The sequence below is a fragment of the Portunus trituberculatus genome, chromosome 29, assembly GCF_017591435.1.
Source record: "Portunus trituberculatus isolate SZX2019 chromosome 29, ASM1759143v1, whole genome shotgun sequence".
NCBI lineage: Eukaryota > Metazoa > Arthropoda > Malacostraca > Decapoda > Portunidae > Portunus > Portunus trituberculatus.
In genome coordinates, this window is record NC_059283.1 from 6,454,659 (window position 1) to 6,471,330 (window position 16,672).

The 16,672-nt window shown below is 42.7% G+C and overlaps 1 protein-coding gene and 1 pseudogene across 2 annotated transcripts; one reads left to right on the forward strand and one right to left on the reverse strand.

Annotated features, from left to right (window-relative positions):
• The first annotated feature begins 514 nt into the window (after positions 1-514).
• Positions 515-12,813, forward strand: LOC123510474 (glucose dehydrogenase [FAD, quinone]-like). 2 transcript variants are annotated; one of them, XM_045265681.1, is made up of 14 exons: positions 515-958; positions 3,354-3,527; positions 4,411-4,619; positions 5,196-5,382; positions 6,011-6,142; positions 6,841-6,962; positions 7,374-7,427; positions 7,984-8,097; positions 8,249-8,408; positions 9,186-9,346; positions 10,287-10,464; positions 10,901-10,974; positions 11,490-11,641; positions 12,344-12,813. In XM_045265681.1, exons 2-14 carry the CDS (start codon positions 3,362-3,364, stop codon positions 12,477-12,479), a joined length of 1,845 nt encoding a protein of 614 aa, XP_045121616.1. In that variant the 5' UTR covers positions 515-958; positions 3,354-3,361; the 3' UTR covers positions 12,480-12,813. The 2 variants fall into 2 exon arrangements, with proteins under 2 accessions (XP_045121616.1, XP_045121617.1); XM_045265682.1 differs by having other exon boundaries at positions 515-865.
• Positions 12,584-16,520, reverse strand: LOC123510475 (annotated as a pseudogene).
• Positions 16,521-16,672: the final 152 nt, after the last annotated feature.

The window sequence follows — 16,672 nt, forward strand, 5'->3', positions numbered from 1 at the left end:
AACAGAAACGAGATCTCTTTAATATATGTAAGAAAACAAAAAAAAATTGTGAGAGAGGAAAAGGGACAGCCTGAGTAAGAGTAAGAGTTGTCAGCCTGATTGATTATAAAGCGCCATACCTCAGTAGGGCCAAGGTGCGCTCAAAGCTAGTCCCAGTGGCACCCCTCGATCGGCCATTAGTAAAGCCGGAGTCAGAATTGAACTAAATTGCTTTCTCGTCAATATAAAGTCCTCTGATCCACTCTGTCTTACAAAATCTGACAACTGGTAGATTTTTAACTGACCAGATGAGGTGAAATCGAGAGGAAGCGTTAAACGCAGCGTGAAAACATGACTCGTGTTACTGTGCTACTGATCCATGGGCACTCTGTATACCAAAGTAGGTGATTGGACTGCACGGGAGAGGCGACTGTGGCCTTGAGGTGCAGCAAGTGGAGAGGTAAACCGCCTTGATTGGTCTGCTGCGGGAAATGGGTAGCGAAGGACCTTTGTTTCTTAAGCCACACGTCGCAGAGAGGAGGTGAAGGTGGCGTCAGTTCTGAGCTAATCTCTGAGCCCCCGCCAGTTTTCCTTCGACTCTCGCTGGGTGCTGGTTGGAGGCGAGGAGTGGCGACAGGTCCTTCTTAGCACTACATTGGCGCAATATGTCACGCGCTGCTGTGTTTCAGAGAAGGAAAGCTGGATTTGAGCAGCTGAGACCATTAGACACCACACTGGAGTCACCGTGATGCCTTCAATCAATCTTGCAAGCTTATCTATCGTTCTATAGGGATAAAAGAAGTGCTCGATTTATGTTTCTGAAGTGATTGTGACCTTTTTTATGTGTAATCTGCCCATACGTGACTCCATCTCCGCAAGACTGCCGGTGTGTTGCAAGGGATCAAATCTGATAGCAGGGATTCGAATGCCTTTTTGAAATACTTGCATAAGAACATCATTAACACCATATAACCTCCAGGTGTGTGTGTGTGTGTGTGTGTGTGTGTGTGTGTGTGTGTGTGTGTGTGTGTGTGTGTGTGTGTGATGTTACGGCCTCCGTTTGCATAAACTTCAAAGCTTCATGGATATTTATGATTTCAGAGTATGTCATCGTATTTACCAGATGAGAGAGAGAGAGAGAGAGAGAGAGAGAGAGAGAGAGAGAGAAGGAGGAGGAGGACACATCAGCATGTACCCTTATTAACGTAAAAAGAGAGGCCGGTATGTAGTCTGAATAATGACTGTTCTTGCTCTACTTTGGATTCATATCACTTACTCTATCAAAGCCACGAGTATTGGGGAGAGATGTTTCACCGTCCCAGAGAGAGAGAGAGAGAGAGAGAGAGAGAGAGAGAGAGAGAGATTAGGAAATCAGGTGACCGCGAACGTTTTTTTTTGTTCAGCATGCAAATAGATGATGATGATGATGATGATGATGATGATGATGATGATGATGGTGATAACAAAATTAGCCTGAAACTTTATATCTGGTCTCTTAATGGTGGTAAATAATGATGATGATAGTGATGATGATGATGGTGAAGTTACGGAGGAACAGGAAACTTTTATATCACATACATTAAGAAGGAAACGTTTTCAAGGGGAGCGAGGCAGTAATAGATTAAAGCTTTCAAACTTTCTAACATCCTTGAACTTAGTCATCGTTATTCCTTCTGAAGAAAATAAAATGACTGAAATAAAGTCTAGCTGGTGTCCTAAAGTCTATAGAGGATGTGGTATCTTGTAACAGCCTTACCTACCAGCCTTAATTAATTCATGTCTTACCTGAACGCGTTGTGAGGAAGGAGGGCGGAAAGGTGAAGGAGAGGAAGTGGCAGAATGTGAGAGTGATAGTAGTGGAAGAGAGAGGCTGAGAGGGGAGAGGTGAGAGAATATTAAGATGTTAGGCATGGTAAGGCAAGGCACGTGGTTAGATTTTGCAAGTCTTTTCTTTACATGTGGGCAAGTTTAGTGTGTTTTGATGGGAGGTTTGTCGGGGTCTTATCAGTTTTTGGCGAGGAGTGTGGGTAAAGCTGGTGTATTTTTAGCGAGAGATGCAGTCGGGTCAGTCTTACCAATTTTGCAGTGTGTAGCGTGGTTTGGATAATTTTGAGCTAGAATTGTGATGATTTTGTGATCAGCGAAAAACGTGGTAAGATGTCATGAATTTTGGCTGAAAGTGTGATAAGTGATTGGTTTTGGAGAGAATGGTGGCAAAATGTATTAACTCTGACGAGAAGTGAATAATTTTGGCAAGAAAGTTAGCAAATGGTTAATTTTGAGAAGAGGAACGACAAGGTGTATGTATTCTGGTGACTGGGACTTGGGACGCTTTTCAACCTTGAGTTTTGGGTGTGATTAGGCGATTTTATTTACATTACGAAGGGTCTATGGAGGTAAAAAAGTTAATGTTCACAGTCTTCACTATTTAATTCGTTTCTGAAGCTGTATTAAATCACCGAACAGTAAGCAGAATGAATGTGAAAACGTGTCATGGTACTGAAAGGGTTAAGCAAGGATGTGTCTGGGAGGGAGGATAAGGGACATTAGAAGACACGCCACCTGCTTGAACCTGGCGGGTCAAGGTGTGTAGGCGCCCGTGCTTGTGTCAGGGTCTCTTGTCCTAAAAACTCATGTATATCGGTAACTTTCACATAGCACATCGCTGTGTGTGTGTGTGTGTGTGTGTGTGTGTGTGTGTGTGTTGTGTGTGTGTGTGTGTGTGTGTGTGTGTGTGTGTGTGTGTGTGTGTGTGTGTTTGCTTGTTTGTGTGTGTGTGTGTGTGCGTGTGTGTGTGTGCGTGTGTGTGTGTGCGTGTGTGTATGTAATTCATTGTTTGATCTGCTGCAGTCTCTGACGAGACAGCCAGACGTTACCCTACGGAACGAGCTCAGAGCTCATTGTTTCCGATCTTCGGATAGGCCTGAGACCAGGCACACACCACACACCGGGACAACAAGGTCACAACTCCTCGATTCACATCCCGTACCTACTCACTGCTAGGTGAACAGGGGCTACACGTGAAAGGAGACACACCCAAATATCTCCACCCGGCCGGGGAATCGAACCCCGGTCCTCTGGCTTGTGAAGCCAGCGCTCTAACCACTGAGCTACCGGGCCGTGTGTGTGTGTGTGTGTGTGTGTGTGTGTGTGTGTGTGTACATATATTTGATAGGAGACAATACACACACACACACACACACACACACACTTCTATTTACGAGGCATAACACCATATCACACATACACACACTTCTATAACACACCTATCACAAGCAACAAACGAAAGACAACACACAAACACACTCCTTTATAATACACAAGACAGACAGACAGACAGACAACACTTACACCTGTCTTCTCTCTCTCAACAGGTAACGCCATGTCGCTTAATTCGCTTAATTTGCTTCGTGATGGCCTGGTAGGAGCCGCCACTGCCGCCGTCCTGCCCCTCCTCAGACTCATCTTAGTGGTGGTGTTCCCCTACGAAGCCAATCACCAGTTTGAATTTCGTGATGACCTTCTTTCCCAGTACGATTTTGTCATTGGTGAGTTTCTTATTGTTTTTTTTTCTCATTTTTCCTTTTTTTTGTATGCGTGTTTCATTATTCCGTTATTTGTGAGTTTGGCATTTTTTCTTGCTCCTTTTTTTCCTTTCTTTCAGTTTTTTTTCTTGTTTCAGGTAAATTATTTCGTTTCTTGCTGGTGAGATTGACTTTTTTTTCACTTTCCTGCCTTTGTTTCTTTTTTGTGTGTGTTTTCATGAAGTTATTTTGTTTTTGGTGGTGCTTGTCATGTTTTCTTCCCCTCTTTTCTCATTTTCTTTTCTTTATTCGTGTTTTAGTATATCATTAATTGTCTTTTCTATTCCCATCTTTTCTTGTTTCATTAATTAAGTTATCTTATACGAGTTTCTGTGCGTGTTTGAGTGTGTGCGTGTGTATGTTGATGCTAAATCTTTCTTAAATTTCTCTCTTTTCTGGTTTCCTTCTTGTTCACCTTCACCTCCATTGCATTTCTTATTTTGTCTTATCTCCCTTCCCTCAAATTTATCATCACTCACTTATTTTACCAGTTTACAACACCACTTTTCCTCGTTTGGATATTTTAGTCGAGAAAGTATATATATATATTTTTTCTCTGGCCATTCATTTTTTTCTTTGTTTTTTTTTTCTTTTTATTCATCATTGTTCACCCTTGTTAGCTTTACTTTCGCTTTTCGTCTTTATTAGCTTTATTCATTTTTCGTACCTACTCCTTTTAAGCATTCTTTTCTGCGTTCAACTATTCATCTTAATTTTTCTTTTTAATCTTTTTGTGTTTTTTTTTTTATTTAATTTCTAATCCGCAATTTTCAACCTTTCTTTTTAATCCTTTTCTTAATTTTTTACGCTCATTTTACACATAATTCTCAATCCTTCGGAACGGCAGTGGGAGGAGGCGGCGCTGGGTGCGTGGTAGCGTCACGTCTAACGGAGGTCGCTGAGTGGCGTGTTCTTCTGCTGGAGGTTGGAGGACTCCCGCCCCTGGAGACCAAAGTACCGGGGTTCCTTCCGATCGCCTTCATACCGGGATACAACGAGGACTGGGGCTACAGGACCACGCCACAAAAGTACAGCTCACAAAACTTTGCTAATAAGGTGTGTGTGTGTGTGTGTGTGTGTGTGTTTCTATTAGTTCTGGTATGCTGGTCCTTTGTTGAATTTTTTTTTTTTTTTTTGTGTGTGTGTGGATGTTCCCTTTCGGAGCTTACGACCATGACACCTTTTTTTTTCTTATCATGTTTCTTTCCTTTCTTTTTTTTTTTTTTAGTATATTTCTTTCATCTTATACCCATTGCAGTTTTTCCTTCACTTGTTCTTCTCGGTATTGTAAGGTTTTCGTAAGTCACCGGAGCGAGACAGACAAGCGTATGCATAAAAAAAAGGAAAGGTATGAATATGCGTAATAATTTCCTTGAGGTCGAATAACTAGTTTACTTCCACAGTCGGAAAGAGAGAACCGTGTATTTCATTTTCTTTCTACCCTTTTACTTTCTCTCCATGGTCAGACGCTCTACATTTTTCTCATTTTTTGTCGCGTATTTCACCCTAGATCGCCCTTTCACCTGTATCTATTATCTTAAACCGACAAAAAAAAACTAGCTCCCTGTGTGTGTGCGTGTGTGTGGTACAGTTCACGGTCTATATATTTCACCCCTTGTATGTGTGTTACAGGCAGCGAGACAGCACCAGGGGCGAGTGCTTGGGGGCGGGTCGACTGTGAATGCCATGTACCACGTAAGAGGCAACAGGCGGGACTATGACCACTGGGCGGCCCAAGGAAACCCCGGGTGGGACTACGACTCCGTGCTGCCTTATTTCATCAAGTCAGAGGATTACCGTGGGAACTTCGGCGAGACGGGTAGTGCTGATAGTCTTTCTGTGTGTCAACTGTCTCTTACCTAGTGGTGGTGTGGTTTCAGACTCATATTCTCAAACTTTTTTGTGCTTCACCTCCACTATCTAAAAAAAACTTCATCTAAATTTACACGAGTTTGTTTTGTGTGTGTGTGTTTTTTTACGGTTCTAGAGGCAGATTGACAAGATTTCTATATTATTAACTGGAGAAACACTCTTGAAAACCCCGCTAATCACCTTTACGGCCTTGATGAGAGAACAAAGCGTTTCTGAATACGGGCCTATGTGTTTCCTGTCTCTTGCCTGGTGGTGGTGTGGTTATGGATGCGCTAGAATGGTGTTATTGTTCTTTTCTGGTGCTTGGTCATGTTAGGTGTAAGTTTGCGAATCTGTCTGCCTGCCTGTGGTACAATGAGGTCTAAAATATGTTCTTGTAGTTCTCATATTTTTCTTTAGTTGATGTGCTTCACGTTTTCTTTTTTCTTTCTTAAGTTTCTGTGTTTCTGTGATGTACTTTTGCTTGTAATTTAAGCTTTCCTCGATTTTTTTTCTTTTCTCTCTCTCTCTCTCTCTCTCTCTCTCTCGAGGTGGGAATGTAGGAGGGAGGCTTATTACTCCCCTCACACCCACAGCTGCCTACCATGGGCGGGGAGGTCCCATCGGCGTCACCCCTGCGCCCCTCACACCACTCACCAAGGCGTACATTCAGGGCGGCATGGAGTTGGGCTACGATTACGTGGATTACAACGGTCCTGAGCAGATTGGTGAGCTGGGACGGGTTGGCAGCGGAGTTTGAGGTAATGGGATGTAATGGGGCTCCTCTTTTGTCAGTGGGTCTTTTTCTGTAGTGTAGGTTTCTTTATTATAATTTTTTTTTGTCCTTGGCTATTATCCGTCTTGAATAAAAGAAGTAGTGTAATTTAATGTAATTCTAACTAATCTAGTTCAATATGATGTACTGTAACTTTATGTACTCTAATGCAGTATGATCATAAAGCTATCTAGTATAATCAAAACTTACACAATTTTATTATAATCTATCACAATGAAGTCTAATATAATCTAGTTTTATATTAGTAATCTCAGAAATAAAGATGCTTCTGCCTTTCAGTCCTCAAAAAAGAAAATTATGTAGTCTGATTTTATATTCGTAGTCACACATATGAAGTTGTTTCTGCCTTTTAATCTTCAGAATTCATACCTTTCTCTGGTAAGCTCTGGAACTCCCATCCTGCTTTTGTATTTCCAACTTCTTATGAATTAACTTAATTTAAGGGGAAGGTTTCAAGACATTTACTTATCCCTTTATTTTGGCTAACTTTCTCGGATCTCCAAAGGGACTAGCAACTAAGTGGGCCTTTTCTTTTTTTCCTTTATGTTGCCCTGAGCCAATTTTCCCTGCTTACATAAAAAAGGTAATAAATCAGCGTGAAAGTTTCCCTGACCCACGCTATTCCTGCAGGCTTCTCCCAGGCCACCTTCAACATCCGGGACGGCGTGAGGTCCTCGGTGGTGGAGGAGTATCTGAAACCCGCCTCCTCCCGCCCCAATCTGCACATCCTCCACGGCGCCAACGTCCTGCAGGTAACCGCTCACCTGGGGAACTTTTACCTTATGATTAAGTTAAGTAAGATAAGGAGATGCTGGTACCTAACTTTTCACATATAACGTAAGAACAGTCAAATACCTAGTTTATTTTTGTTGATTGATTGATTTTTTTTTTTTTTATGAAAGAGGAGACAATTGGCCAAGGATAACAAAAAATATATATATAGAAAAAGGCCCACTTAGTTGTCAGTCCCCATAGAGGTCCGAAAGAGTTAGCCAAAAGAAAGGAATAAATATCTTGAGACACCCACTATTAAAGGAAGTCAAGTGATAGGAAGCTGAAAATACAGACACAGTAGGGAGTTCCAGAGTTAAGTATTAGATCAGAAAATAGACCAATTGTTGTAAACGTTATTAAATTCTCCTTCATTTTCCTCGTCTTTCTAGATTCTCTTCGAGGACAAGAGAGCCACAGGTGTCAAATTCCTATACAAAGGCAAGGTGGGTATGGACGCTCAAGTGGTGTAGATCGGGAAGCTTGGCCTTTGTATTGACGCTTCCCTGATGTAGTTTCTTTATCTTTTTAAAAACTCTACTCTGTCCAAAAAGTTCTTCCATTGACTTTCTTCTTCCACATTTCATACACTATTTCCTTCTTTTCTTGTATCTTTAGATTATCAAAAAGTAATTGTCCTATAACATTTTCTTCTATATTTTTATGGTCTCTGCAAAATTATTGTCTTTTCCTTCTTCATGTACTTCCCTGTGCACTCATAAGGTTATCATAGAAAACGGGGCCATTTAGTGGTAAACACAAGGAGAGTTTGACGCTAACTCATGATGTTTTTAAATTGACGATATAAACGTGTTACGTTTTGATATGATGAGGTCATGATGATGTCTTGATAGTGAATGAATTTAACTAGTGATGTTTTGAGATTCATGAAGTTAAAGAGTGATATTTCAAGATTAATGATGTTAACGAGTGATGCCTTGATATTGATAAGGTTACCAAGTGATATATTGAGGTTGATGAGGTTAACGAGTGATGTTTCAGGTAATGGAGGTTGGGGCGCGTCGGGAAGTGATTCTATCCGCAGGTTCAATCGCCTCCCCGAAGCTCCTTATGTTGTCTGGGGTGGGACCTCGATACCACCTCCAGCACCATCAGGTAAATAACTCCGTCTGCTTCTCCTCATTCATGTAAACTCCCCTAATCTTGCCTGTAAATTAAATCACACCAAATAACAAGTATTCCCTTGTATCAGATTTGACCTTAGATTTATATCCATGTTACCTGCTGTCCTTACCTCTGTGCCTAGATCCCCGTAGTGGCGGACCTGCCTGGCGTGGGGCAAAACGTGCACGACCATGTGGAGGTGCTAGGGCTCAGCTGGACCACCGAGGAAAGCGTCTCCTTCACCAGCCTGTTTGACACCTTCGGCCCCTCCTCCATCCTGCAGTACAAGCTCTCCAGGAAGGGTGAGTCGATACTGCAGGTTAAGAAAATAATGATAATAAATAGATGAGTAATAAAAATAAAGTCTTTTTTTTTTATGTTTTGATTTGATGGTTGGGTTTTGGTGTTATAAATTTCTCTCTTCTTTCATTTTGTTTTGTATTTGTTTAACTTGTTACTTTTCTTCTTTATTTCTTATTACTAAAAAATTATCGTTAACTTTTTTCTTTTCCTTCATTCCTATTTTTCCTCTTACTCTTCGTGTTATTATTTCTTTTCCTACTATCCTTTTCTTTCCTGTGTTTCTTCGCTTCCTTCTTCCCTTCTTTTTTGTCTTACTATTCCTTTTTCCTTCCATCTTATGTTACTGTTCCTCTTTCTCTCTTCTATATTTCTTCCCTTCCTTCTTTCTTCTGCCCTGTCTCATCATCTTTATTTCCCTGCTATCTTAAAAAACGTTTCTCTTTCTCCCTTTCCTTGTTTCCCTTCTATTTATCTTTTCTACCCTGCTATCTCTTTCCTTCTACTCTTCCCTCCTCCATTTCTCCCTTTTCCTTCCCTTCTATACCCTCTTTTCTATCTTCCCTCCTTCCCTTCCTTCTTACTTCTCTTTTCTGCCCTGTCATGTCTTTTCTTCTAACCTCCTTTTTTTTTTCCTTCATCTTTTACTTCTTCCCTTGTACCTTTCCTCCTTCACTCTTCTTAATTCTCTAATCTGCCCTGTCATCTCTTTCCTTCTTCCCTCTCTTCTTCCCTTAACCCTCCTCTTTCCCCTCTACCTTTTCTCCTTCTCTTCCTAGGACCTCTTGGCACGGCGCCCCTGAATTTCCTCAACGCCTGGGTCAAGGTCATGCCGGAGGGTGACCGAATGTGGCCTGATATACAAGTGTTCTTCAACTCAGCCACGTTCGCCTATGACAAGGGCACGCTGAATCCTGCTTTGTGGGGTCTGGACATGAGGGTGAGAATTGCATGTGCTGTTTCCTTGGATTTTTTTATTCTTTCACTCTACTCTCGTTTTCTTTTCTTCATTTTTTTTTCTTTAGATTCTGAGGTATTTGTTGATTTGAGGTTTTTGGTTTTAGAAATGTAGGTCAGAATTGAATATGTGGGTTCCTTGTGTACTCACTCTTTATCTTTATCTTTATCACTTTCCTTTTGTCACCTGTCTTTAGTGGCTTCACTTTTATTTTTGCCACCCTCAGAAATTTATCCTCAGTTTAAGTCATCTCTCTAGTTTTGCCACTTTAACCATTTTCTACTTCTTGGCCACTTTCTGCAACGTATTCTCCACCTAAGTTGCCTTATCTTCTTTAAACCTCTTCAGTCCTGGCACGATTTTTTTTACAATGAATTTTGGATATGATTGAACGATTTTACTTCGATTAGGAAAGGTTTATGTATGTCAGAAGATTAATGGTCAGATTCTTCACTATTTCAATCCCAACATAAGTATATGAAGCTGTATAAAATCACCAAATAGTAAGCAGAATAAAGACGAAAACGCATCATGGTACTGAATGGGTTGATTCTTCAATAATTTATCATCCATTTGAAATCATTTCCATTATAACCTCTACGTCATTTCCACATGCATTTTTCACTTTACGCAGAAATATTTTGAGTAAACGGTGAAGAATTATGTTACTTTTATTATATCTTTCACCAACTCAGCCTTCAGTTAGAAATCACCTTCATTACAATTGTCATTTTCATCATTTAACATCTTTTTCTTATGCATCTTTTTACTTTACGTAGGAATTTTACGATTATGCTGAGGAGATATACCTTACTTTTTTTTTTATTCAACAATTCAACTTTCAGTTCAAAATCACCTTCATTATAGTTGTCACTTTTATCCTTTTACGTCATTTTTCTTACGCATATTTCACTTTACGCAGAAATTTTACGAGTACGCGGCGGAGATTTACGGGCGAGAAGGGTTTACGATCCGACCAATACTCTTGCGTCCCAAAAGTCGAGGCACCATCACGTTACGCTCCAGAAATCCAGATGACTACCCAGACATCGACCCGCAGCTCCTCTCAGACCCCGGCGACGTGAAGACACTGGTTGAGGGTTACGTGATTACCTTGTGTCATTATTAGCACCTGCAGTTATGGCTATAGTGGTTGTAGAGGTCGTATTTGTAGAAGTGGTAGTGATAGTGGTAGTGGTAGTAGTAGTGGTGGTAGCAGTAGTAGTTGTTGTTGTTTTTGGGCCATGATGAAAAAAAAAGGAAGCCAGGACAAAGATTGGGTGGTTTAGCTAGTTAGATTAGGTTAGTTTACTTGTCAGTCAGTCAGTCAGTCAGGCAGTCAGTCAGTCAGAGAGTAAGTCAGTCAATCAGTCACTCAGTCAGTTTGTTAGCTAGTTAGTTCATCAGTATTGTCATTGATATTTTCCCAATTCTTACTTTGATTTTCTTTTATTTTGCCTTCACCACCACTGCCACCTCCAATATTACCACCACCCCCACCACCACCTGTTCCTGACGGCAATATTCTCTGTACAGGTGTGAAGTTTGCTCTCAGACTTGGCAACACGTCAGTTTTTACCAATACTTTCAAGGCCAAATTCTTCGATAAGGTGAGATTTGAAAAGTACTTGCATCGCTTTAGAATTTTTTTTTTATATAGAATTAGAAGAAGTTACCTATTCCTAAAATCGATTATATTTATCTAAAGAGTACTAGCTTTTACACACATCTTTCTCTTAAAGTACAGTAGTAGTAGTAGTAGTAGTAGTAGTAGTAGTAGTAGTAGTAGTAGTAGTAGTAGTAGTAGTAGTAGTAGCAGTAACAGCAGTAGTAATAGTAGTAGTAGTTAGTAATATAGTAGCAGTAGTAGTAGTAGTAGTAGTAGTAGTAGTAGTAGTAGTAGTAGTAGTAGTAGTAGTAGTAGTAGTGGTTGTAGTTAAATAAGTACATGTAGGTAGTTATTCATTTCCCTTCTTCTTATTATTATTTGTTTGTATCAGTTAAAGTAACCTCTAATCCTTTCCTCCTTATTTCCTCTTTCTCTTTCTCCTCTTGTAAGTCTCGTAATTTGCAATCCTTCACCATTTATTTCCTGTAACTTTCCTCGCCCTCCCCATCTCTCCAGCCGCTGCCAGAATGCGCCGGGGAATGGTATGGAAGTGATGCTTACTGGGAGTGTTTCGTTCGCCACATGACTACCACGTTCTACCACATCACCGGGAGTTGCAAGATGGCGCCGCCCTCAGATCCCTTCGGAGTGGTGGATCACAAGCTAAGGTGGGTGGAGAGATGGAGAAGTGCGGTGTAGGTGGAGAGAAGACGGAACTGGTTTTGGTGGAGGAAGCTAAAACAGTTATATAGTTATCCTTTTTCTACGTTTGTTAGCTTGCCAACAACCAAAAAAGAGAATTATAAAACATTTAGGATCGTTCAGGAGGATGAGCAGGGAAGGTTTGGTTCGGGAGCTTACGTAAAGGTGGGATGGTTTCGGAGGATTAGAGAAGAGCGGTATGGTTTTGGTGGACGAGTAGTGGAGAAAAGGATAATTTAAGCAAAAAAAAAAAAAAAGAGAGTGAAGATCAAAGTATAGTTAAGTGGTTTGTATAGAAGTAGAGAGAGCGAAGAGGAGAGAGTAAATCACAATGGAAGAGTTGTTTGGAGAGGGCGCGTTGAGTGGGGAAAGAAAGGAAAGGAGTAACAGTTACATGAAGTTACAAATATTGAAAGAAATCATGTGAAACTCAATTAGGAGACTTGGAAAGAAATGAAGGTCGAAGCCAGCTTGACCTGTGATGCCCTGTCGCAGGGAACTGCTAAATAGCACGAGAACTTAATGTGGACAAGTGGTAGGCTACCGTGTTTGTGGAGGAGAGTGGATTATGTTGTAGTATGTTCGCGTGTGTGTGAAGTGTGGTGCATTAAGCTAACGTTTGTATGTGTCTCCCTGGGGGTTGGCGCGGCGTGGCATGGTGCGTGCAGGGTGCGTGGCGTGTCGGGCCTGCGTGTGATAGACTTCTCCGTGTTGCCTGCCGTCGTCTCTGGAAACTCTCACGCCCCCACCGTCATGATTGCTGAGAAGGGCAGCGACCTCATCAAGGTGGACTGGAGCAGGTGACCCTCGCCTCGCCTTCACCATGGCCACCAAAGACTCCCGCTCACCGTTAAGTGGTTTGTGCCAGAAAGGGAGACACAAACCAGCTTGGGGATGTGAAGGTTGTATTTTTATTCAATATGTTTATTTAGATTTCTTTAACAATGAACAAGTAGCCTACATTTGAAAACACTACTATTGAACACAGCGTGAGAAGTGGTTCATAATCAGCGTACATACATAAACCAACGTTTCTTGTCGTGGTCACAGCGCTGTACTCTACAGTAATGAACAATTTGCAAGGTTTACGGTTTTGAAGTTTCATGACTGATGATGCTGACGCACATTTGTGCAGAGAGAGGCGTGCGTCGCAACGCTTGGCCTGGCCTGTGCAGGGGCGCCCAAGACTGGCTGAATGTGCTGAAGACCAGCCCCGGGCCTCCCCTCCCTCCAGCGCCGCCCACCGCTGGGTTTCCGGCGACGCCTTCATCATGACAGGCCAGGCCAACGCCAGCAAGCCGCCTCTCTTTGCCCTTAACAGCGTCGACTTGGCCACCTAAGTGTCCTGCTGCAGAAGGAACATGATATCGTTGCGGATGTCCTGAGGCCTGGTGTTCGGGTCGTACCGCATGTAGGGCTTGCCGCTCCTGGTGATGAGGAACTTCTCCCAATTCCAGCGGATGTCGTTAGTCTTCATCGGAGAGTAGTACAATTGTCTGCCGTCGCGGAAGGCTTCGCGGGTTGGGGGGCAGAAGGCCTGCAGGTCGGGAAGGAGAGGGAAAGGCTTTATCTAGTGTCTGCTTGAGGCCAGGCGAGGCGTGACTCCCACACATGAGGCACCTCTGAGTCACTACACAGCTTACCTCCAAGGCAACGCCCTTCTTACACACACACACACACACACACACACACAAGCCCGGTAGCTCAGTGGTTAGAGCGCTGGCTTCACAAGCCAGAGGACCGGGGTTCGATTCCCCGGCCGGGTGGAGATATTTGGGTGTGTCTCCTTTCACCTGTAGCCCCTGTTCACCTAGCAGTGAGTAGGTACGGGATGTAAATCGAGGAGTTGTGACCTTGTTGTCCCGGTGTGTGGTGTGTGCCTGGTCTCAGGCCTATCCGAAGATCGGAAATAATGAGCTCTGAGCTCGTTCCGTAGGGCAACGTCTGGCTGTCTCGTCAGAGACTGCAGCAGATCAAACAGTGAATCACACACACAGTCTTACCTTAAGGAACGTAAAGAGCGGGTGTTCGTTCTTCCCATTCACCTCCGCCTTGGAGAACATGGTGAAGGAGGGACGGAATCCATCACCGGGCCGCACGAACTGCACTCCTTTCAGGATCTCCTCCCCGGAGCCTGCAGGCTCTTGCTACGGAAGGAGACAGCGTTAGGAAGAACCTCAGTGCCTTAAGACTCCAAGGATATGATCTCATAGAAAAACAGTTCTCAACCTTTTCTACGTTAATGGACCCTTCCGTGAGCTTTTGAAAAGTCTTTGCACCCCAACACATAGGACAATCAAATTTTCCAAGAAATGCGTGAATGTTTCAGATTTTTCTCTGTTTTTGAGACACAAAATATATCAATAAAATTATTAGGTCTCTATTTTAAACACATAAAATAGTTACTCGATACTTGACATGATTTCCTTAAAGACATCTTTTCTTTTCTTATTGTGTACTCTTATACAACACACTGGCCATGGCATGAACCCCTCCTTGTATAGCACCCCACTATTTCCTTGTACCCTTTGAAGTACGTAACTCATGTCCCATGGAGTCACCGTGCACTCAGTTTCACTACCACTGCTATAGAGAATAATGTCCCTAAAAGATAATGTCTCATAAGAACTAACATTCCAGAAAGGTGTGTGTGTGTGTGTGTGTGTGTGTGTGTGTGTGTGTGCAATTCACCACGGCCATTACGGAGCGAGCTCAGAGATCATAGACCGATCTTTGGGTAGGACTGAGACCACAACACACACTCCACACACCGGGAAAGCGAGGCCACAACCCCTCGAGTTACATCCCGTACCTATGTACTGCTGGGTGAGCAGCGGCTACACTTTAAAAGGCTTGTCCATTTGCCTCGTCGCTTCCCGGGACTCGAAACCGGATCCTGTCGATTGTAAGTCGAGCGTGCTAACCATTACACTACACTACTGTGTGTGTGTGTGTGTGTGTGTGTGTGTGTGTGTGTGTGTGTGTGTGTGTGTGTGTGTGTGTGTGTGTGTGTAAATAAGACAAGTATCTCTGATTGACCTCCTTCACTCCCCTTTTATTGACGTCACAACGATATCCTTCCTCATTCGCGGCGGTGCGTGACCCCTTTGCTGCGGCACCTGAACCCATTCAATCACTGAACCGTTGAGTGTGACCTTATTACTTCTCTATCACGTGTTGTATGTTCCCCTACGTTCTCATGGTGTGACACTCCGCAACCTCCAACTCACCAATCCAAACTGGTTGCAAGGGAAGGCTAGGATCTCAAAGTCCTGGAGTGTGTCTTGTAGCACATTCATGGCCTGGTACTGGCCGGTGAGCCCTCAGTAAGTGGCCACATTTACGATCATCACTACCTATAAGAAGAGAAAGGAGAAGAATGCTTAGTGATGAATGCCAAAGTTAACATTCATTGATGTCCATGGAAAATAGAGAAGGGTGATTAATGTAGATGAGTGAAAGGGGATAGCATAAAGTACATGATGATTGTATAACAGAAGAATGCATAATAAAATAATCATAATACGCATAATATAAAAGTATACTCACTGTATATGTAATTTATTCAAATATTGAAAAGGTAAGAGCGTGCTTACCAAAATGTATCAATTATAACCTTTAATCATTAGAGAGGGCGTTAATAAAGAAGTGCTGGTAATTAGCTGGCAGGTAATGACAGATAATATTGTAAGAGGTGTCTTGACACTCCTCTTTTGAAAGAGTTTAAGTCATAGGCAATATTCCCTGTCTGCTTCTGTATTTCCTCCTTCTTAATTAGCTGGCAGGTAATGACAGATAATATTGAATATTCCCTGTCTGCTTCTGTATTTCCTCCTTCTTATGACTGGAACCCTTTCAAGCGGGAGATCTCAGGACACTTATCTTCTGATTTTCGATAATTCATTCTGGTATCGCTATGGATACCTGAAATTCTGTTTTTTTTTTTTTCCGACCTTTTGCTCTCCTTGACCTGACACTTACATAAAAAGACTGAAGGAAAGACTCACCTTCCCTTTATATTCCGACAAGGAGATGTTCCGTGTCCCGAGCAAATCAAGCTCCTGGAAGTCATAGATGTCACCTCCGTTGTCCCCATTATGGTAGCACGCGCGCGACATCACCACGTCCTGCCGTGATGCCGCCACACCCACGGTGGCCAGCGACACCAACCCTGCCCAAAGCATTCTGAAAGGGGTGTTATTGTCATTCTCATCGTCATTAGTGTTGCCACTACTATGGCTTCCTCTCGAAAATGATAGAATAGTCCGCTACAAATTCTAAGTATAATTTCATAAGATACCAATGTAAAACGAGTGGAGCAGTTCAGATCTTTAATTGCTAGTTGTTATTGTTCAGTAAGCCCGACCGTATCGTGTTCCTCAGTCATGATGACCTCTACTCCTTTCAACAGGTGGTCAAAGTCAAAAGTTCTAAAGTAAGATGACCTCTGCATGAACTCGTGGCACTAAAGGGCTGCAAAGCCCAGCTCGTTCACTCTATCGATTTGGAGACTCAGACTCTTTCTGTTCATAGAATTGAAGGCTTTCAGTTATCTAAATTCAAAAGATGAAGATAACCAACAAGGGAGAGAGAGAGAGAGAGAGAGAGAGAGAGAGAGAGAGAGAGAGAGAGAGAGAGAGAGAGAGAGAGAGAGAGAGAGAGAGAGAGAGAGAGAGAGAGAGAGGAGCATACCTTGTTAGGCCACGGCGTCCTACCCTCAGGCGGGCAGAAGCAAGACTGACCCGCCCCACCCCGTCGCGTCGCGTCCTCCCTGCACGTCACTGCTACATTCGTCCTTCTGTTTGTTTTTGCGGACGTACGGCTCAGCAACACAATCGTGAGAAGAAACAGTGTACAGCTGTTTTGTTGCTGTGTGCTTTGTTTGTAAGCAATGAGGACAGTTAGCAGTGTGTGTATATGGGTGGGAGGGAAGCTGTGTGTAGGGGTGAGGTGGCGCGAGGTGCATTGAGGTGTGCCTCAGGTCAACATGAATGAAA

Bases quoted from the DNA above. Each gene is read 5' to 3' on its own strand.
- LOC123510474 (XM_045265681.1), top strand. From the start codon at position 3,362: ATGTCGCTTAATTCGCTTAATTTGCTTCGTGATGGCCTGGTAGGAGCC. The intron at 4,620-5,195 runs GTGTGTGTGTGT...TGTGTGTTACAG, and splicing joins CACAAAACTTTGCTAATAAG to GCAGCGAGACAGCACCAGGG. The intron at 7,428-7,983 runs GTGGGTATGGAC...GTGATGTTTCAG, and splicing joins AATTCCTATACAAAGGCAAG to GTAATGGAGGTTGGGGCGCG.